Source organism: Lodderomyces elongisporus, chromosome 2 (assembly GCF_030384665.1).
Source record: "Lodderomyces elongisporus chromosome 2, complete sequence".
NCBI classification, from domain to species: domain Eukaryota; kingdom Fungi; phylum Ascomycota; class Pichiomycetes; order Serinales; family Debaryomycetaceae; genus Lodderomyces; species Lodderomyces elongisporus.
The window spans coordinates 676,103-696,695 of NC_083674.1; the positions used below are offsets into that span (position 1 = coordinate 676,103).

Consider the following 20,593-nt stretch of genomic DNA (forward strand, 5'->3'; position numbering starts at 1 on the left):
TGCTAATGCTATTGACTTTCTCGGGGATCGGTTTAAGGATGCTGATGATGACCTGGAAGAGGAGGTTTGATTTAACAAGGGGGTGATGTTATATATCGTGCCCAAGGGCTCGATTAGCCAAGAGATTTAACCAACTGCAAGTTGATGCTAGTTCTTACATTCAAGTTCCAAGAGTTAAAGAGTGGAGAACCAACTCAAGTTATATCGATTACATGAGCTACAAGAATAGGGGTAATTGGACTAGGAGTGGGGTAAACGAATGGGAATAGCTTGGCTTGTATTGCATAAGATCGCATGGCTTGAATCGTATGAGATTCGAGGAGCGGGGTAAGCGAACGAGATGGAATAGCTTGGCATGAAGATATGAAATATGAGGAGTCGTTTAGATATGTTGTCTTTTATATGTCTTATATAGCATATAGTTCTTGAGGACAAGTTCTGGTATAAATAGAGGACTTGTTCTTCAAGAAGTTTGCTTTTTAGTTGTTTATGAATTAACTTGTTTACCAATCAACAAAAACACATTTCTATAGTAACACTAATACTATAGATCAAGCACCTCAATTTATACGTACCTCGAACCTTGTTGCAAGTTTCAAGGTTCATCGCACTTAAGTAGAAAGATATTATAAACTAATTAATACTATAAAAAAACGGTATATAAGGCAGAAGTATCATTTTATCATGTACAACGAATTAAATCTAAGGACATTTTGATGAAAAAAAATAAAAAAAAAGAAAGAACAAAACCAAAAAAAAAGAAAAAAAAAATTCTCCAAAAAAAATTACAATTGCAATTTTACTTCAAAAATTATTTACCAAGGAAAACGTAATTTCTTATTTTTTTTCCTTTTCCTTTTCCTTTTTTTTTTTGTTATTGAATTCTTCTTGAAACAGACTAGATTGAACAACCTCACTGTGTCATGTCAGTTAATATATTGTATACAATCGATTCTCACATTTGTATAGTAGGTACTTATTGCTCCTAGTCTGTAAAGTAGGTAACGAAAATAATGGTTGACGGTGAAGAGGATATTTGTTAGATGCACAACACGTCTCTTTGGACAATTAAACGAAGCCAAGTTTGCATATTCAACTTGTTTTTGTGTAACATTTGTCTTGACTCATATGTAACTACCAATTTCGTCATTTATTTTAATATTTTTTTTTTCTTAAATAAACTGTAGATCCGACCCGAGCCACAGTCCATAAAGAGTGATACAAATGTCTTGTTATTCTGTTGATCTTGTATTTCCCCCCCTTACTTTTCCACATTTTTTTTTGGAATATACAATTCCGTCTATATAGGGTTTAATTTGTTTATCAATATTTCAATATTTTAATATTTCAATTTTTCAATTTTTCAATCTTTAAATATATGTTCACACGATAGATATGGATTGTTAAATTTTTAGTGTACTTTTTTGTTTTTTATTTTTCTTTGTTTTTCTTTTCTTTTCTTTTTGCTTCATATTCTTTCTTCCTCTTCTTTATTAAATTTTTGCTTTTTCAATTAGATACTACAATTATTCCCAAAAAAAAAATGGCTTCAGGATCGTTTTGGGACCGAATAAACGGGTTTCCTGCATTTCAAACATCATTACTATGTATCATCCGTCTAGGTGAACCTATGGTTTTCACGTCGATATTTGCATACATTTTCTTTATGATTCAGGATTTCAAGATCGCCAAGACACCTGCAGAAATTGCAACATATGCCGGTTATTTACTGGCATCTTTTGCCATCTTCCAGTTTTTGTTTTGCGTGCAATATGCACAAGCTTCGACCAAATTTGGCAGAAAACCAGTATTGTTATTCGGTGTCTTGGGCACCGGTGTGTCAAGTTTATTATTTGGATTTTCACAAAGCTTCACTATGGCCATGATAGCCCGATCAATGATGGGTGCATTGAATGGGAATATAGCTGTTTTAAGAGTAGCCATAGGAGAAGTAGCAGTGGAGAAGAGACACGAGAGCTTAGCATTCTCGATGTTGGCCATGACTTGGGGAGTAGGTTCAATTATTGGACCATTAATTGGAAGTAGTCGGTATCTCACCAGACCCAAAGCTTTAAACAATTTGAACATCTTGGGTTATGATGCATTCGTAGAGAAGTTTCCCTATGCCTTGGCAAACATTGTACTTGCAGGATATCTTTTCACCAGTTTTGTGCTTGGTTTATTGTTCTTGGAAGAGACATCGGTTGACCATAAAAACAGAAGAGATTATGGTTTGGAATTGGGAGATATTATTTTGGGAAAACTTTTTGGAAAAAAGATGCCAACTAGGCCATGGACTGTTTTGGCTCAAGAGCAACAGTTGGGAAGTACAACTTATTCCGAAGCAAGCGAGGATGAGAGGAACCCGTTGATTCCATCAAATCAAGTATATTCAGCGGTTGAAGACCAAGATCGCGAAGGAGAAGAAGAAGAAGATGAAGAAGAAGTTGATGAATATAATGACCCTCCTCTTGTGTCTCTGAGATTTGGCGAGGCAGCTCGTCGTAGATACTCATCTGAGCAATTGGGACCCGTTCTTTCAAATGATGCAAAGTCATTTATCTCCACCAACCTCAAACAATCTTTTACTAAGGAGGTCCTTACTTTCCCCGTGATCCAAACAGTGACATCGAACTTTCTTCTTTGCTTTCATGCAATCCTTTATTCTGAGTTTTATCCCGTTTTGCTTGCAAGTCCCTATCTTGCTGAACAGTTGAAATTCCCATTTGTTTTGACGGGAGGGTTTGAATGGAATACACAGGATATAGGTCATTTGCTTTCAACTACAGGGATAATGGGTACTTTAACTGTGTTGATCGTGTTCCCCATTTTGGACCACCATTTGAAATCGATTACAATACTAAGAATCTCGTTTGTGTTGGTCCCATTGGCATACTTTGTTATCCCATACATCTTGTTTGCCACTAAATATGCCACTGTGTCACTCTATGCGGCCAGTTTGATACAAACAATACTGGTTTCTATAAGCTTTGCATCCTTGATGATTCTCATACATAGAGCATCGCCAAAAAAGCATAGACCTTTGATTAATGGAGCTAATTTAAGTTTGAATTCGCTCGCGAGAGGAATTAGCCCGCTTTTGTTTGGCCATTTCATGACCTGGTGTGATGAAAGAAAAGCAGGAGAGGTGCCTTGGATAGTTTTATCTATAATTGCACTTTTGTGTTTGATACAATCCTTTACTATGAAAGACTATGGCGAAGATGAAGATGAAGATGGACAAGAAAGAGGAGACGGCGTGATAGAAGCATAAAGAAATAGAAAAGAAAAGGAGTAATTGACGACTATATACATATATACGGTAATTATTATTTGTAACTTTAGAGAATATAGAAAGTGATTGGAATAAAAAAAAATGAAGAAAAATCAATACTCCTTAGAATCAACTCTCTCTGTATTCAAATCATTTCGATATGGTATCGTGAACTGTTTGTCGTATTTGTATTTATATATGTAGGTTTTCCCGTGCGTCAGACTTTGCAAGAATTTGACAATTGAAGGATAGGTTTTAATAAGATTCATAAATGTAACTGGGACAAAAAAAGAAAATTGGAAAATTATAATTCAATTAAGCGCCAATATTTGGAATTCTCGATTTTGCAACAACAACACCGACAACACCAACAACGCCATTTTTCATCTATTGCATTGATGGACCGGATAATTTGCGTCCAATAATTCTTTCAGAACATTATCAGAAATGACATTATTTACAACATTGGGAATGTTTATAATAGACGAGAACCGTTATATAAACCCAGTCATATACCCAGATCCTCCAGAAAAAGACATTATTGGTGGTGCAGGAACCTACGCAATAATCGGCGCTCGAATAGTTTCCACCGCACATACCCTGGCACTGCCCGAACCTGACTGTGCATCAGAACCAGAGACAACGACAACAACAAAGACAGAGGTAGGTACAAACGCTACATATTATCCCATATCCGGTATAATTGACCAAGGCTTGGATTTTCCGGAACAGATTGAAACTCAAATCAAGACATGGAAGACGTCTGTTATCTTTCGCAAACTGGATCAATTGACCACAAGGGGCGTGAATACATACGATGGATTAACGGGTTTACGATCGTTTCACTATTCTACTCCAAAAATTAGGATTGAATTGGAGGACGTGGCAGAGTGCCGGGAATTGCGAGAAAGTAAAACATACCATTTAATTTGTTCAATTGAGAGATGCAAACAATTAATATTGGGAATCAGAAAGTTTAACCCGCTGGCAAAGTTTATATACGAGCCATTGCCTGATGACTGTGTGAAACATAATTGGACAAAACTCACAGAAATTTTACCTATGATCGATGTATTCTCACCAAATCGAGACGAAGCAATTGCTCTTGCCCTCGGCGAAAGTGATAATGCTAAAGAAGAAAATATTGCGGATGACAGCCGTATTACCATGTTGAGTGATGGAGAATTATGTGCAAAGTTTACCACTTTTCAAACCCTGATTTCGAATGCAGGAACAGTAATTCGTTGTGGTGCTCGAGGGTGTCATATTCGTACTCATAATGGATTAGATGCCCATCTACCAGCTTATCATCAGGACCAGTCCCACGTGGTTGATGTGACCGGTGGTGGGAATTCGTTCTGCGGTGGGTTTATGATGGGGTGGTACTCAAGTCAAGAAGATTGGATTTATGCTGCAGTTTGTGGTAACGTAAGTAGTGGATGTATTGTTGAAAAATTAGGGATGCCAATAGTGGAGGGCGAGAGGTTTAATGGTTTAACCTTACAGGAGAGGTTACATATTTACTACAACGCAAACCCACAACTTTTAGTATCTACAAAAATGGTGAAAACACTGAAAGTTGCAGAAACATAATGACAAAGAGGGAAAAAAAAAAACAAAAAGAAAAAAAAAAGAAAAAGAAAGAAGAATAAGAAGATGTAAAAAAAAATATCATTGTGACCGAATGATATTGAAATTGGTAGTAATATACTAAGCTATCTCATGGCTACTTGCGTCGCTGCTTTTGCATTTCGACATCACGCTGGGCGGTACATTATCCTCATGGTATAGACTTCTCATCAATTCCTTTTCGTCAGTCCACCTACGCAACTTTTTTCCAAAAATGTATAGTGGGATAGCAAACAAACTAACAAAAAGTTGGATGCCTCCATATGTGACATACGCATTCTTGTAACCGTGATGATCAGCGTATTTGTTGTTAAACAAGGAAAAGCAAAACCCAAGGAGATTTTTCAAGAAATTGAACGAGACCAAGGTCTCAGCGGCAAACATCTTGTATGAATCAACGGCAAATGTTATTGCAGTTGTCGAGGCCATGGATGAGCCATATGCCAAGGACCCAAAGAATAAAACGGGGGCAATCCATGGGTCCTGTTCTGTAGATGACCAACCATATCCCATCAATCCGATTACAATGAATATCGTAGAGGGAAAAATCATGAGTAGACGAAACTCGGGCTCGTATACCCCTTTGTTTTTCGAAACCATGTAACGGCTCAATCTGTCGGAAATGAGGCCGCATGATAAAGATCCGAGGATACCACCAACAAATGGCGAAATGTAGAAAAGACCTACAGTTTGTTGATTATAACCATATGGCGGGTTTCTAAATATCTCAGAAATGGTTTCCGAGATAACAATGAGCCATACCACGGCGCATGCATATGTTAATGAGCCGAAAAGAACGTGTGGGTAGCTGTATAAAACAAATGGTCTCAAAGCCACCATCCACCAGCTATCTTTGGTAAACCTACCTTGCCATATTCTCATATTATACCACCACGAGTTCTTTTTGTGCTCAATCACTACAGCTTCGTGTGGTGGTAATTGCTGGTCGGTGATCATAACTGGTTTTTCATTTTCTTGTGCTGCTGACTGCACAGATGTGGATGATAGGCTTTGCACTGCATGGATATTATCGTCATCGACAATATTGTTGTTGAGTATGTTATTCAGAGATGGTCTGTGCAATGCAAATGCGTTTGGTCTTTGTGATGGTGGATTGTAGGAAGCAACGTTTTGAGCTGCTTCAGTTTCGGCAAGTGATCTTTTGGAAGGGGTTGGAGTTCTGTCCCAGAATGTGTCTGGAACAAAAAGGATGATCATAATGAGAGTAGCTCCCAAGAAGATTGCCAATATCCAAAACAACCAGTGACGATCGAGATATTGAAACACTAGACCTGATAATAATGGTATAATGTTTTTACCACCGAGCATCAACATTGTGTATAATCCTATTCTGTAGGCTCTCTCGTGGGCAAAGTAAATCTCTGCAATGGTGGAACTGGGCAAGCATTCTGTTGGCGAGGCTCCCAAACCAGTGAGAACTCTGGCGCCCATCAAGTTGCCGAAATTGTTTGATGCGCCGCCCCAGATGGCGCCCATCATGAATATGAATGTTCCTGCAATATATACCAATCTCTTGCCAAAAAGCACTGCTGTGGGACTAGCAATGACTGAGCCTACGCCAAGTGACAACATGAATCCACCTACTAAATAGGAAATAGTGGTTAAAGGTTTATCGAATTCCTCAACCAAGGTGTTCATGCCTGCTGCAAGTAAAGGAGACATACCACCACCAAGGAAACTTGCAAAACCAATAATGAAAAGGCACATGTCACGTTTCCATACCGACCAGTTCAAAGGATCATTGGGAGAATCATGTGGCTGTGGGTTTAGGATGACTCCTGTATTTGTCTTCTTCATCAAGTGCAGGTCGTTATCGTCACCTTGCTTTGTTTGATCGTCTTGGTCATCTTCATCAAGCATGATGATTGTACCAGTGACAACTCGGACATTTGGCTGCTTAATACCTAGACGCAGGCGCAGGTACAGACGCAGGTGCAAATGCAAGTGCAGACTCGGAGTCAGAGTCAGACGCAGATGCCAATACCAATGCCGATGCGACGGTGGATCCTGCTGGTGTTGGTCTAGGTCTGGGTGTTGGAGCTGATTTATGTGTGATTGTTCTTGTATGTGTCGTTCATTTTGGGTATCAGAGTCTGGTTCTGACATAATATGTTGAAACCTAGGAAAACAAAAAGAAAAAGAAAAAAAAACGAAAATAAAAAATTAGGAGAGAGGCTGTGTTGTTGGAAAGATTAAGAATCAAGTGGATGTGGTCGTGGATGACAAATAACTAGGAAATAAAGGGGTGTGCTTATGTACTTGTATATATATATATATATATATATATATATATGTGTGTGTGTGTGAAGCTGAGTGTCGTTGGTATTCTATATACCTATATTTGTTGATTTATGAAGATGGTTGTAGTTGTAAAGGGGGGGAAGGGGAATTGCTTCTTGTCTGATTTCATCGATAAGCTATTTGCTTGTTTACAAGTAAGTATATATATATATATATGTGAGTGTATATATACGTGAATACGGCTATCTCTGCATTATACAATATTTTCACAATACTACATGACACGATGTTGATAATTGAATCAGTTGTGAGGCAACGTTTGTGTTTCTTTTTTAATTTTTTTTTTTCTTGTGCTTTTGGTAGCGATTGTGGCAGAAGGCGGAACAAACTCTTCCCTTTTGCCCTCACACTTTACCATTTCGTAACAATTGCGGGGCGGGGCTAAAGTAACAACAATGATTAATTTTGGAACAATAGATGGAAACTGTTGAAGGAAAAACAAATCTTTGCACTAAGGATCTCAACATGTATTACAAAGAGCAAAGTTAGAGGGATAAGGAGGGAAGAGGGGGGAAAAAAAGAAAAAGAGCTGAGTTGAAATAGCAGAATGAATAACTTTAAAGAACAAGTCAGAAGAACCAATAAAAAAGAGTTGTACTCACTCTTCTTCCAAAGTAAACTATTCTTGAACATGCACTTTTGGTGCTCTGCTTTATTTTGTTTTGGCTTTTTCTCTTGACTTTTTCTCTTGACTTTGTCTCTTGACTAGTTTACCATTTGTTACATATACGGAAGAACCAAGACCTCGTCTTTCGTCACTATACATTTGTTTTTCGTTCTTTTTTGTTTCTTTGTTTTTGTTTTCTGTATTGTTTTTTAAAATTTTACTCTGTGTTCTGGGGATTCCCTCGTGAGGAGGACATAGAATGGAACACTGATTCCGAAATTCATGAATAACGATAATAATGGTGATAACATCAACAACAGTGCAAAAAGTCAAGATATGTAAACTTTCTCTTGAGAAAGCATCTTTTCCAAGTACCTAAAGGAACATGCTCCTTTTTTTTGTCTTTTTTTTGAAACCAAATCTTGTGAATTGTGAATAAGTTTTTGCCAAAATTGTACAAACACACACACACACACACTCTCTCTCTTTCTCTCACGCAAGAAAAATCTTCCTCCTCTTCGTCTTTTCAGGTGTGGCCCAATCCTAAATTATCAACTTGAAGATTTTAATAGCAATGCTTGGATTACACAAGTTGAAACGTTATGGAATTTATCTCACTAGAAAGCTAGAGGTTTAAAGTGTATAGTGCTTGCATAGTATTTGTAAAGTGTTTGTAAAGTGTTTTACTTACAAGTAGACTTGGAGTTGATGCTACCAACTGTCTATCAGTTTATTTAATATACAGATTTCTTATATATTAATTTTTTATATATATATTTTCATATTTCGTATAATTGAGACGCGCCAGTGGTTGCAAAAATTAATCCGTAAATGGTAAATTCAACACTTTTTTTTTTCATAAAGTTAACGAACACTACACTACACTAAATTATACTACACTAGAATATAGAAAAAAGAGGTTACTCTTTGTATTGTGGTTAATTCTAATCTCAAATATCCTTAGATAAAACTGATTTAAGCACTCCAGTATTTCAATTCTTCTTCCTCCTTTTCTCCCTACTTCTCCTTTGTTCTTCCTTTTCTTAATAAGAAAATAGATCAAAAAATCATTTACCTTAATTTTTCAATTTATTTCATTACTTCCAACTTCTATCTTCAATGTTAAACATTCAGTAGCATGAGAAATAAGAAAAATCATAAAAAATAATACACGGGGAGTTTCTTTTTTTTGTTTTCGAGGGGGGTGGGGGGGGGGGGGGGTGGAAGGAATAAACACGTGATTCGGAGGGGGAAACTTTCTTTCCCCCAAAAAAATCAAAATCAAAATCAAAATCAAATTCAAAATCAAAACTAAATTGAAAGTAAAGACGAATTGGCAAGGAATAGCATCATTTAATGTATTGTTTTGAATTTCCGTAATTCTCAAGAGCTAAAAAAATAAGAAAATTGAAATAGTAAAATCGAAATTTATTAATAGCCAATTTCATAAGTTAGGTACCTGTTCATTACGAAACATTGACACGTGAAGTTCACGTCTATTCTTACTTACCTCATCCTTATTCAAAACAACAAAGAGATTAATAGAAATAGAGGGAAGAGAAAGAGAAAGAAAAAAAAGACCATATTAAAGATAAATCTCCTTGAGATTAGACGCTCTTTTACTTCTTTCTTACTCTTTCTTACAAACACTCTCTCATTTTGTCTCAATTCAGAGTCTCGCAATAACTTCTACAAACGAATTTCCTTAAAGGACAAAAAAAAAAAAATTAAAAAATTAAAAAAATTAAAAAATTAAAAAAAAATTAAAAAAAAAAAAAACAAATTTAATAAAAACTTACATTCTCACAGTTTCAACAAACCTTTCAAATAGCATCCTAATCTGACATTTCGACAGCTCTACCCCAGGAAGGTTGACCACATATATACATATATATACACATTTAAATATTGCATCATGTCTGGGCCACCGCCTGTATTTAGGTCAACGTACTCAAACGTATGTCTTCCACGAACAATTTTTTTTTTCTTTTCCCCTTCTATCATCCACGTCAAGTCTCGATGTATCCTTGAAGATTACACTGGTTCAAGCTCGACGCGTCGTATCTTGAGGGATTTTACAAATTGGAGGATGGACAAACACATATCATTTTAGCAACACCTCAAACCTTTGAGTCACAAGTTTAATTCATTTTTTCTTTCCTTCTTTTTATTTCTCATTGTCTTGGAATTACTCCTTCTCCTGCTCCTCCTCATCCTCCCTTTTTTTTTAAAAAAAGAATTGAAATGGTATTTTATTTTCTTTTTTCTTGTTTTTGTTTTGATACTAACAGTGTATAAACTAGACCGATGTTTACGAATGTGATATGAATGACTCTCCCATTATGAGGAGATGCAAAGATGATTGGGTTAATGCTACGCAAATCCTCAAGTGCTGCAATTTCCCAAAAGCTAAAAGAACAAAGATTTTGGAAAAAGGAGTACAACAAGGAGTACACGAAAAGATTCAAGGTGGATTTGGTCGTTTTCAAGGTACATGGATACCATTAGAAGATGCACGTCGACTAGCAGCAACTTATGGCGTTACCAAGGAACTAGCACCTGTCTTGTTTTTGGACTTCTCCGATCCAAATTTGATAATCCCTTTCAAGGCGAAACCACCACCAAAAGATCCAAATGACACTGTTAAGCGCAAGTATGTTAAAAAACCAAAATTACCAGGTGACACTCCTAGAAAATACAAAACTGGGAAAAAGGCTGCTCTCCAAGCAGCCCAAGAAGCAGCCCAAGAAGCAGCTCAAGGGGCTGCTCAAGAGTCTAATGCTATTTCGGGAATGTCTACGGGTAAACTTATTAATGTCAATGGTAATGCCCACTTAAATCCAAATTTAAGCCATGACTCGTCGCAAGCAATCACGAATGGACAGTATTCACAGCAAAGCATACTAGGCGTACAAAGTATGCAAAATATGCAAAATGCAATGAATGTGTCAGGCATGTCCAACATGCCCAACGTGCCCAATATGCCCAACATGCAGAATATGCCCATGATGCACAGTATGACCCATAATGGTGCACTGGCAGTGATGCCCACATCATTTCAACCAAACTTTGATGAAAAATTTTCTCGAACAGAAGCATACCCTATAGCAAATGTTCCAAATTACCCGCCTCCTCAATTAATGCCCAGATTTAATTCTATGCCTGTAAACACATCAGCTCCAGGTGCAGCATATCCGCTAATGGCGTCGAATATTACTTCACAGCAGCAGCACCAGCAGCCGGATCAAAATATATATCATTCAGCTAAACTTTCATCTTCGCAATCCTCAAATGATACCAACTGGTCTATCTCTCAAGATCAAAAAGACAGCGATACCTCCATCAATTCGTCACAGGGGGACCGGAAATTCTTGGTTCAAAACCAACCTCAGCATAATCACCACCATGGACAAGGTCAAAGTGAAGGTCAAGTCCAAAACCAAGGAAAAACCCACGCACAAACCCACGCACAAAATCAATATGTTGCAGCCGACTCCAGCCCCTCCGAAGATGGCAATAGCTATTCTTTCCAATTGTTGAGATTTTTTAGCGAAGATAATTTGGAAATTCCTCTATTTGTAAGATACCCACCAGCCGACTTCAACATGAATGCACCAATAGACGATGAAGGACATACCCCACTACACTGGGCCGCGTCAATCGGCCATCAAGAGATGATCCATACACTTATTTCAAATAATGCAAACCCTCTCGTTGTGAACAATTTTGGGTTAAACCCGTTATCTAAGCTAATATCTTTCAATAATTGTTACGAGCTCAAAAATTTTGACCAGATATTGAATGACCTCGAGTTGTGTTTAATAAATACCGACATCAATGGAAGAACCCCATTGCATTATTTGTGTCAGTATTCAAAAGTCAGATCGAAATTAGACAGTTTGAAGCTGTACATGAAGTCCATATTGGCAAAGTTAACAGTGATGTCAAGTCAAACCATGTCAAAATCAGTCAACTTGATGAAGAATGTCTTGAATCATCAAGATATTAGAGGTGACACATGTTTGCACATTGCTGTAAAGTCTGGATGCATTCCAATAATTGTTATGCTATTGCGCCACGGGGCACAGGACAATATTGAAAATGTTAATGGTGAGACTGTGAGAGGGTTGATCAATGGGCTACCACAAAAGGATTTGATTTTTAACGAACTTTTTAATGATGAAAGCTACAATTTTTGGGACAATATGGTCGGCAAACATCAATCCCAACATCAACTGCACCAGCAACTGCCCCAACAACTGAATATGCAGCAGCCACAACTCTCAGATATTCGTCAATTGGCCTTGGCAACACCGGTACAGCCCAAGATAATAAAGGCCAATACTCCAGATACAGAACGAACTACAGTTCAAGTAGATGATGCGGAAGATGATGATATTGCGCGAGTTGACCAGCAACGTCTAGACGCGTTGAATGACAATAAAGAAAACATTTTCAATGATAAGCTTAATGATAAGGTGTACGATGATGGAGCGTACGACGTTCTGACGCCTATTTATCGCCTGCAACAACATCATCAACAACAACATCAACAACAACATCAACAACATCAACAACAACAACATCAGCACAATAGCAACAATAACATCAACAACAATGGCAATGTATTTTCTTCACGACCACTTGCTGTTATCAGCGAGAGTGGTACAAGTCTTGAATCCGTCACCAATAATAATAATAATCATACTTCCCCTGGTAATGTTAATGCTAATGGTGGTATAAACTCCCATCTTTCCCAACAACTACTTGAGTCACTGTCGGGGCATGCCTTGAAACAATTACAATCGAGTCTGAAATCCGTGGTTCATGCTCGACGAGTAAAACAATTACGAATGCCAAAAATTCCCAAAGTATCTGATGAAGGACAATTGGAGGAAAAACAGGATGAAGCGCTTGAAGCTAAACGAGTACTCCCGTTTGAAGATTTAACCAAAATGGTGACTGGAATGATTGGATCTTATTCTTTGAGCTACAGCAAGGAATCAAGCATACTCGATAAAGAGTTGATTACGTTAAAAGAGGAGCTTTCAGTCAAACGGGATGAGGACAACAAGAATATGCGGTACGTCAAGAGCTTGTTACAAACCTCAGGGATGGAAGACGTACCCCTCAAGACTGCTGAGGAGGCAATTCAATTGGTGACCAAGGCAAGCGAAGAATATAGAAATCGTATAATGGACAAAGAGTCAAAATTACTTTGTATATTGCAAAGGAATCAAGCTTTTCAATTAGCAAATTTGGTTCAACAAGAAGAGGCGGCAATGTTGGAGCAACAACAGAAACAAGATGTCAATACCGACAGCATCCACGCTGATCCTAATGATGTTCAAGTTCAAGATCAAGATCAAGATCAAGTCCAAGGGCATAATCAGCAAATCGATAACAAAGAATCTGGAAAAGACGAAAGCATGATTGGCGGAACAGAAGATCTGGCCTTGGAAGAGAAATTCGAACTTGCTATTGAATTGACAAGACTCCAGCATAAACGAAATAAATTGGTTGCAAAAATCGTTGATTGTACAAAACATTATGGTGTTGATGATAAGATGTACAAATACAGAAAATTATTGAGTCTTAGTTGTGGAGTTCGTGTCGAGGACATTGACAGTTTGATAGACGGTATAGCAGAATCTTTAGAAGAAACTGCAAACTAGTTGGGGGGGGTTTTTTTTTTCTTGTTTTTGAGATTATTAATGTATGCGTATATGTTTATCCCTTTGTTTATGTTCTATGATTATTGGTTTTATTTTTCTTCTTTGATTTCCATTTGCAACATTGCGTAAACCACAACTCAATATTTCTACTGTGCACCAACTGTAAATTATATATTGTGTATTCCAGAAGCAATAGGTAGCGTTGATATATATGAAAATTTCGAAACACCAAAAGTAAACTTGAAAGCAACGAGCACCAAAAGAAAAAAATACAAAACAAAAAAAAGCTGGTTTCAAAATTAGGAAAATACAGCCACAATAATAACTAGTTATTTGTTTGTTTGTTTGTTTGTTTGTTTGTTTGTTTGTTTGTTTGTTTGTTTGTTTGTTTGTTTGTTTGTTTGTTTGTTTGTTTGTTTAAACTATTTCTTTTCATCAAATTGTCTTAGATTTCCGATTTTTTATTATTAGATAATCCAACGAAACCCAAGCATTATTATTTTATTTCATTATTATTTATAATGGGAAGACATTCACTCAAAAGGAAAGAGACAACAAAGGTACGACCCTCTGCACCAGCAGAGATACCCAAATATCCACCCACAATCTATGAACCTTCACCAGCCACATTAAAGAACTTTCCACTGTCGATTGTGAATGGCGTTACTCGTGAAAATGGATTGTACTCGCTCACTTTGAAATCCATAAACTGTGAAACATACGTTGAACAAAATGAGAATATGAGACGAGTGTTGAAAAAACCAAAACTTGAGGCTCCAAAGAGAATTTCCGATTTGGATCTAGAAGCTGTAGTAAAGAAATTGACTGAAGATGTGGAGTATGCAAAGAACCAGAGTTTGCCCATATTAAAAGAAAACAATGCTGAAATTAATGAACTTTATAAAAACTTAAATGATGTCTTGAAAGGTGGAGATGACACAAACGAAGCCTTGGTTGATTTGCGGAAAAAACTTTTAGATTTTGCAACATCAAGCGGAGTTGTGTTCAGAGAGGGTAAATATGCTTTCAATACCAGCTTGGTAATACCAGATATTCCAATAGAAAGAGCCGAAGATGTACGGGATGATGTTAAGTCCGTAACAAGCTTGGAGCAACAATCAAGCGGAGGGGATAAAGTTTCAGTTACAGATAATGAAACGAAAAATGTTGATGTCGCAGCACATCAAGAACAGTCGAGCGAAGGGGATAATGTTGATGTCGCAGCACATCAAGAACAGTCGAGCCGAGGGGATAAAGTTTCAATTACAGATAATGAAACGAGAGGAGGGGATAATGTTTCAATTACTGATAATGAAACGAGAGGAGAGGATGATGTTTCAATTACAGATAATGAAACGAAAAATGACAATATTGCATCACATCAAGAACAATCAACGCTATCAGTACAACCAGTGGAGTCTACAGTTGATGTCCACCAGACACAGAATTCGGTTCCGGAGCCGGTAGCAGATGTAACTCAGGTTGGTGTGTCGGTCACCACAACAAACACAAGTCCCGAATCTCCTTCAGGTGCGGAAAATAATACACATGAGGAAGTAGAAGCTGAAGAAGAACCAAGGCAAATAGAGCTGGTGTCAGAATCCAATGGTGAAGAAGCACACAATCAACAAACGACACCAGATGCTGCTATCAAAGAAGTATAACGTCAATTTCATTGATATCTATCTATATATATATATATATATGTATGTATGTATTCCTTCGTTTTTTTTCATGTTTTATTTTATTTTATTTTTTTTTTATCTTCGTGATTTTGTTTTCCCTAAAACAAGTGTATATTTTATACTCTAGAATTTAGACAATGTCACCCAACACTACACCTTTAATAACTAAATAATCATCAACTCCAAATTTTGATCCTTCCCTACCAAAACCAGACTCTTGGACACCTCCAAAAGGCAATGCTGCTTCAGATATGGCACCCGTATTAACTCCCAACATACCAACTTCAATTGCTTCGGCCACTTTGAACACTCTACTGACATTTGTAGAATAAAAATATCCAGCAAGTCCTACCCTAGTATCGTTAGCCATATTAATGACTTCCTCGTCTGAAGAAAACTTGATCAATGGAGCCACAGGACCAAAGGTTTCTTCTTGAAATATCAACATATCTGGTGTCACATCACCTAGCACTGTAAGTTCGTGGAAGTTTTCACCAAGATCGGGACGTTTGTTACCACCAAGAAGGATTTTGGCACCTTTCTCGGAAGCATCTTCTATATGACTTCTTACTTTCAGCATCGATCTATCGTGGATTACTGGACCATGAGTCACACCTTCTTTCAAGCCGTGTCCCAACACAACATCTCTTTTTAATTTCTCCACAAACTTGCGGGAAAACTCATCGTAAATGGATTCGTGGACAAATAGTCTATTTGCACAAATACATGTTTGACCGCTTGACCTAAATTTTGATGCAATTGCGCCAGCGACTGCTTTGTCCAAGTCAGCATCTTCAAATACAATAAATGGGGCATTTCCTCCAAGCTCAAACGACAATTTTTTGAGAGTAGACGATGATTGCTTCATCAATAGTTTCCCAACATTTGTAGACCCAGTGAATGAGACTTTTTTAATTATTGGGTTCTCGCATATCAACTTTCCTACTGTGGCTGCATCATCACTCGCCAACACATTAACAACGCCTTTAGGGAATCCTGCCAATTCCGTCAAATAAGCCAAACTAAGCGCCGAAAGAGGTGTTTCGGAAGCAGGCTTAATTACAGTTGTGCAGCCTGCTGCAATCGCCGCTCCTAATTTCCTCGTAATCATAGCAAGCGGAAAATTCCACGGTGTTAATATTCCACATACACCAATTGGCTGTTTCATTGCAAATATTCTATTACTTGAGTTAGCGGAAGGGATAATTTCACCTGAAACTCGAGGTGCTTCTTCGGCAAACCATTGGAAAAAGGAAGCGGCATAAGTAACTTCACCAAGAGCATCGGCATATGGTTTACCATTCTCCAATGTAATCATAGTTGCCAAATCTTCTTTGTTCTCATGCATCAACTCATACAACTTGTAGAGAAGATTCGATCTATATCTACCTGAAGTATGCTTAAACTCGTTAAATGATGATTCTGCATACTTGATGGCATCGTTGTAATCTTGCGCTTCCATCGACTGAACTGTTGCCAAGTGTGGATCTGAGTCGGGGTTAGCGCCCACTGATCCGGACCCGGATACGGCTCCAGGGTCTGTCACAGGAAAGCTTTTGCCTTGTGAGCTTTTGATCCATGCCCCATTCACAAAAGCATTCGTTTTGATGAGGTCTGTATTTTTGAGTGCTGAAGAAAGTCTAGTGGACACTGTAGTGGCATAGAGTCTTTTGAATAGCATCTTAAATGATTTATTAGCAATAGCAACTTTCCCCTTTGGCATGCAAACAAATTGAGTGGTTTTTTTTTTTTTTTTTGGTTTTTGGTGATGATTTATAGGCCAATAGTGGTCAATGCTAGTTGATGTTCAATAAACTGGAGACAGACTTTAGCAAACATAACCGGCGGAATTAACGGTGCCATATAGAACCAGTTTTTGTGTGCCTCCACTACAACCGCTTCGCGCTTAGCGGCTTTCTTGAAATTGGTGTATTGAGTCTCAATCATGGATGAGGAAGACGCAGAAAAATGGGTTAAAATACGGTAACAAATCTACGAACATTTGCAAATGATAATTGATGAAGAAAAGCTTCTCGTGTACTTTCATTTCAATCTATCTATCAACCTACACACACACACACACATATATATATATATATATAGAGGCATACGTTATTATTACAGATCAGTTTTTTCTGCAGGTGGTGTTGTCAACTTCTTTATCCTCTTGTCGATCAATTTTTTGGGATTCAATGCAAAAAAGCATTTGCGATCAATCTCTTTACTTCGTTCACGATCAGCAACGGGCATTTCTCTTGCAAGCTTGATGCATTTACGTATCGATCGAACCAATGTTTCATATTGCTCTCTTCCAGGCAGTATCTTTGCGGTCTCAACGCCATTTATTTCCACAGCTTTCTCTGCATTTTCCAAGCTTCGGTTCTGCTCATTCGGCAGCGGGTCACTATTTGCATCATTTGTCATTTTGCCGTCGGCTTCATGCTTCATGCTTTGATTCTCGTTAGTGCCATTTTCCTTATTCTCTTTCTTTTCCTTTCTTTCCTTGTTGTCTCTATCCTCCGACTTTTCGTGCTTTAGAAATTTTCGCTTCAAATACCGATCGGTAATCCTTCTGTCGATGTCATACATTGCAGCCAACGCAATGTGCGGAGGCGCAAACAAAAATCCTACATCACTAAACATATAATATTTGTTCAACCACTCCTTGGCAGAGTTGTACAACTTTCCAATTGTGTCAACCGAAACGTCATACATCACGGGGTCTGGATGTAATAACTCTGCTTGAAAATCTAGGAAAAACCCGTATAATGGTCTCATTGGGTGGTGAACGAGCAAAGTAAATTTCAAACTTTGCAATAAGATAAACTCCAAACTCAAGATATCCGTCTTCTCGACACCCTTTAATGCTTTGACAAATGAGTCAATCGATATAAAATAGTTTTCAGATTTTGCAGCAAGAAAAATGCATGTGTAAAGCACATTCTTTGGATGAAACTCCATGACGGAATTGACAATATAAAATTTCTTAAAGAAAGATGCCGCAGTGAGTTTAACCTGGGTGGGCATCTTGAAAAAATTACATGTGGTGGTGATATTTTGAATGTAAAAATCGAGGTACGTTGACTCTTCTTCGGGGGACAAAAGGTTTAAAAGGTTCTCTTCGCTGAGTTCCAGTGCATTGTCTTGAAACACTTGAGAATTTTGCAGCTTTGCCAACTTGTAAGCTTCTTGAAATTTGGCACTAGCTAAATTCTGACCTTTAGTATTTGCGGTGATTTTCGCATGTGCTAGTTGATCTGGAGTAAACGACCACATCTCAAATTGTGTTGATCTTCTGTATAAATCATCAGCCGAGATCCTTTGCTTCTTACGCACAGGTGAATCCTCTTTGGTATCATGCAGTTGTTCTGTCATTGTCGATGAGTACCAATAAATGGAAAAGGAAAAATGAAAAATGAAAAATGAAAAAAAAAGGTTATTAGTAAAAACTGGTAACTTTGAAAATTACAAAGCCTTGCAAACGTTGTTTTCTTTTATTGTTATTTATTTTCTTTCTTGAAATGAATGAATGTATATTTGTGTGTGTCAGTATGTAAACGTGAAAGTGTGTATGTCTGTGTTTCTAATTTTTTTTTTCTATTTGTTCTTTTTTTTTTTGGGGTGGATTGTTGCTTTATAGTAAGGCTCGTTTCTAGCATGGTTGGGCGCGTTCTTCGACTTTCAATTCCGCGCTCGACCTTAATTATTCTTACATTGGAGGCACAGGAACACCAAAGAGAAAGATAGCTATAGGACTGAGAAGAGGTAGAAAGGAAAGCAAAAAATAAAAACTACAATAGTCAACAAAATAGAGTATGTTTATAATTAAGTTTATTCCTTACTACTGATTATTTGGAAAATGCTACTCAAACTAAGTTCGCAACGACTAAATACTGGAAGACAAAAGTAGTAGAATCAGTATTGCTTGCTCCGGCGCCTACTTTATAAGCCTTTTATATTTCACCTTCGTTACTCTTCCTTTTCCCCATCATCATCATCATCATCATCATCGTCGTCATCGTCGTCGTCGTCATCATCACTAGATAAACTTCCAACATCACTTAATTCGTCATCGTCCTCAGCTTCTGCTTCTTGATCCTCTTGATCGTTCAAGTCAGCCGCGTTTGAAGCATATACTCTCACATATTTCTTCACTGTCTCTATGTATTTCTTTTCATCTTTACTCATCAAATTCGATGCCTCTGTGTTTAGTGGATCACTTGGATTGGCATACCTCAACAAATGGGGTAGGAAATTCTCAAATATATTCAACAAGCCAAACATCGGTGACCATGTCTGGTTTATCACATCTAAACAAACTGCACCCGAGCCTTCATCTATATTTGGATGATAAATCTTATTTGTAAAACCTATGGATGGTGATTTAATTGGGTACTGGTCTGGTAATTCGACTCTTATCTTCCATACACCATTTTCATACGGCGTATCCTTGGGACCATGGAATATTACGTGGAATTGTTGCATAGAGTCTTCGATTAAAGTGACGTCATGGTCACTCATCATAAGCTCCATAACATCTTTTTCAATACGTCTCTTTGGTGAACTCATTCTGTTGTTAAAGCGTTATTGAATAAGATAGAATGGGTACTCGAAACTACTTGTTGACAAGGAGTTTTGAAAAATGGATATAATTTAGATCTCAATTGCTAGAATTAACACGAAGATAATTAACTGGCTTGGGTAGTTTGTGTAATTGCGGATGTAGCTGTGGTTGTAGATGTAGTTGTAGATGTAGATGTAGTTGTTGGTGTTGTTGTTGTTGTTAGTAATATTTAACAATCTTCTTATGTCAAAGGAGGAAAAGAGAAAGAAAGAGAGAGAGGAAGAGCGTGTGACTAGATTTGTTAGGCTAGTCCTGTGGTGTTAACACTCTTTTCCGATATTACACAAAAATCGGTTGGCAACTTTAGTAGTGAAACCATATCGATCCAAAGAATGATGTCAGTCATTTCTCATAATGAAACCAATTGACCCGACTACTCTAAATAATTTCTTTCCCCCCCCCGCCATTACCTTTTTTTGTATTTTTTATTTTCAAATAAAGGTTGAGCCAAAGATAATTCTTTACTTTGAGGTCTTTGATCTTTGTCTTTACTAAAGTTTGCAATTATCTTGCTCCTTACGAAGAACGTAGGCTTTTTTCTGGGGGAAGGGAAGATCAGAATGAACAGTTACACAAAGTTGTTGCTGGTGCGATAAGGAAATCGTAATTTTTCCTCGCCCTTAACATCCATGATCTTAAAACAATATCGATTTGAACGAAACAAATAGAAAGAAAATAATAGCATTAGTTGTGATGGTAACAAGTTGAGAAGTAAGTAAACATATAATGGAAACCTGTTTTTTCTAAATTTTATATGTTTAGCAATTGCTTGTTTAT

At 37.5% G+C, this 20,593-nt stretch overlaps 8 protein-coding genes across 8 annotated transcripts; 4 read left to right on the top strand and 4 right to left on the bottom strand. All coding sequences in view use genetic code 12, as the record gives it.

Moving 5' to 3' along the window:
• Positions 1 to 1,543: 1,543 nt before the first annotated feature.
• PVL30_001553 (uncharacterized protein) lies at positions 1,544 to 3,274 on the top strand (the record flags this gene model as incomplete). Its single annotated transcript, XM_001526701.2, has 1 exon — positions 1,544 to 3,274. One exon carries the CDS (start codon positions 1,544 to 1,546, stop codon positions 3,272 to 3,274), a length of 1,731 nt encoding a protein of 576 aa, XP_001526751.2.
• A 447-nt stretch (positions 3,275 to 3,721) lies between these two features.
• On the top strand, positions 3,722 to 4,867 carry MAK32 (Double-stranded RNA-containing particles stability; the record flags this gene model as incomplete). The annotated part of the gene is made up of 1 exon (XM_001526702.2): positions 3,722 to 4,867. The coding sequence occupies one exon, from the start codon at positions 3,722 to 3,724 to the stop codon at positions 4,865 to 4,867; it is 1,146 nt and encodes a 381-aa protein (XP_001526752.2).
• A 117-nt stretch (positions 4,868 to 4,984) lies between these two features.
• PVL30_001555 (uncharacterized protein) lies at positions 4,985 to 7,583 on the bottom strand (the record flags this gene model as incomplete). The annotated part of the gene is made up of 3 exons (XM_001526703.2): positions 4,985 to 6,804; positions 7,406 to 7,413; positions 7,576 to 7,583. 3 exons carry the CDS (start codon positions 7,581 to 7,583, stop codon positions 4,985 to 4,987), a joined length of 1,836 nt encoding a protein of 611 aa, XP_001526753.2.
• Positions 7,584 to 9,747: 2,164 nt separating this feature from the next.
• SWI4 (transcription factor) lies at positions 9,748 to 13,507 on the top strand (the record flags this gene model as incomplete). The annotated part of the gene is made up of 2 exons (XM_001526704.2): positions 9,748 to 9,789; positions 10,136 to 13,507. 2 exons carry the CDS (start codon positions 9,748 to 9,750, stop codon positions 13,505 to 13,507), a joined length of 3,414 nt encoding a protein of 1,137 aa, XP_001526754.2.
• A 521-nt stretch (positions 13,508 to 14,028) lies between these two features.
• PVL30_001557 (uncharacterized protein) lies at positions 14,029 to 15,171 on the top strand (the record flags this gene model as incomplete). Its single annotated transcript, XM_001526705.2, has 1 exon — positions 14,029 to 15,171. The coding sequence occupies one exon, from the start codon at positions 14,029 to 14,031 to the stop codon at positions 15,169 to 15,171; it is 1,143 nt and encodes a 380-aa protein (XP_001526755.2).
• A 151-nt stretch (positions 15,172 to 15,322) lies between these two features.
• Positions 15,323 to 16,915, bottom strand: PVL30_001558 (uncharacterized protein; the record flags this gene model as incomplete). The annotated part of the gene is made up of 1 exon (XM_001526706.2): positions 15,323 to 16,915. The coding sequence occupies one exon, from the start codon at positions 16,913 to 16,915 to the stop codon at positions 15,323 to 15,325; it is 1,593 nt and encodes a 530-aa protein (XP_001526756.2).
• A 395-nt stretch (positions 16,916 to 17,310) lies between these two features.
• PVL30_001559 (uncharacterized protein) lies at positions 17,311 to 18,567 on the bottom strand (the record flags this gene model as incomplete). Its single annotated transcript, XM_001526707.2, has 1 exon — positions 17,311 to 18,567. The coding sequence occupies one exon, from the start codon at positions 18,565 to 18,567 to the stop codon at positions 17,311 to 17,313; it is 1,257 nt and encodes a 418-aa protein (XP_001526757.2).
• A 594-nt stretch (positions 18,568 to 19,161) lies between these two features.
• On the bottom strand, positions 19,162 to 19,761 carry ubc8 (ubiquitin-conjugating enzyme E2 H; the record flags this gene model as incomplete). The annotated part of the gene is made up of 1 exon (XM_001526708.2): positions 19,162 to 19,761. One exon carries the CDS (start codon positions 19,759 to 19,761, stop codon positions 19,162 to 19,164), a length of 600 nt encoding a protein of 199 aa, XP_001526758.2.
• Between the last annotated feature and the right edge of the window lie 832 nt (positions 19,762 to 20,593).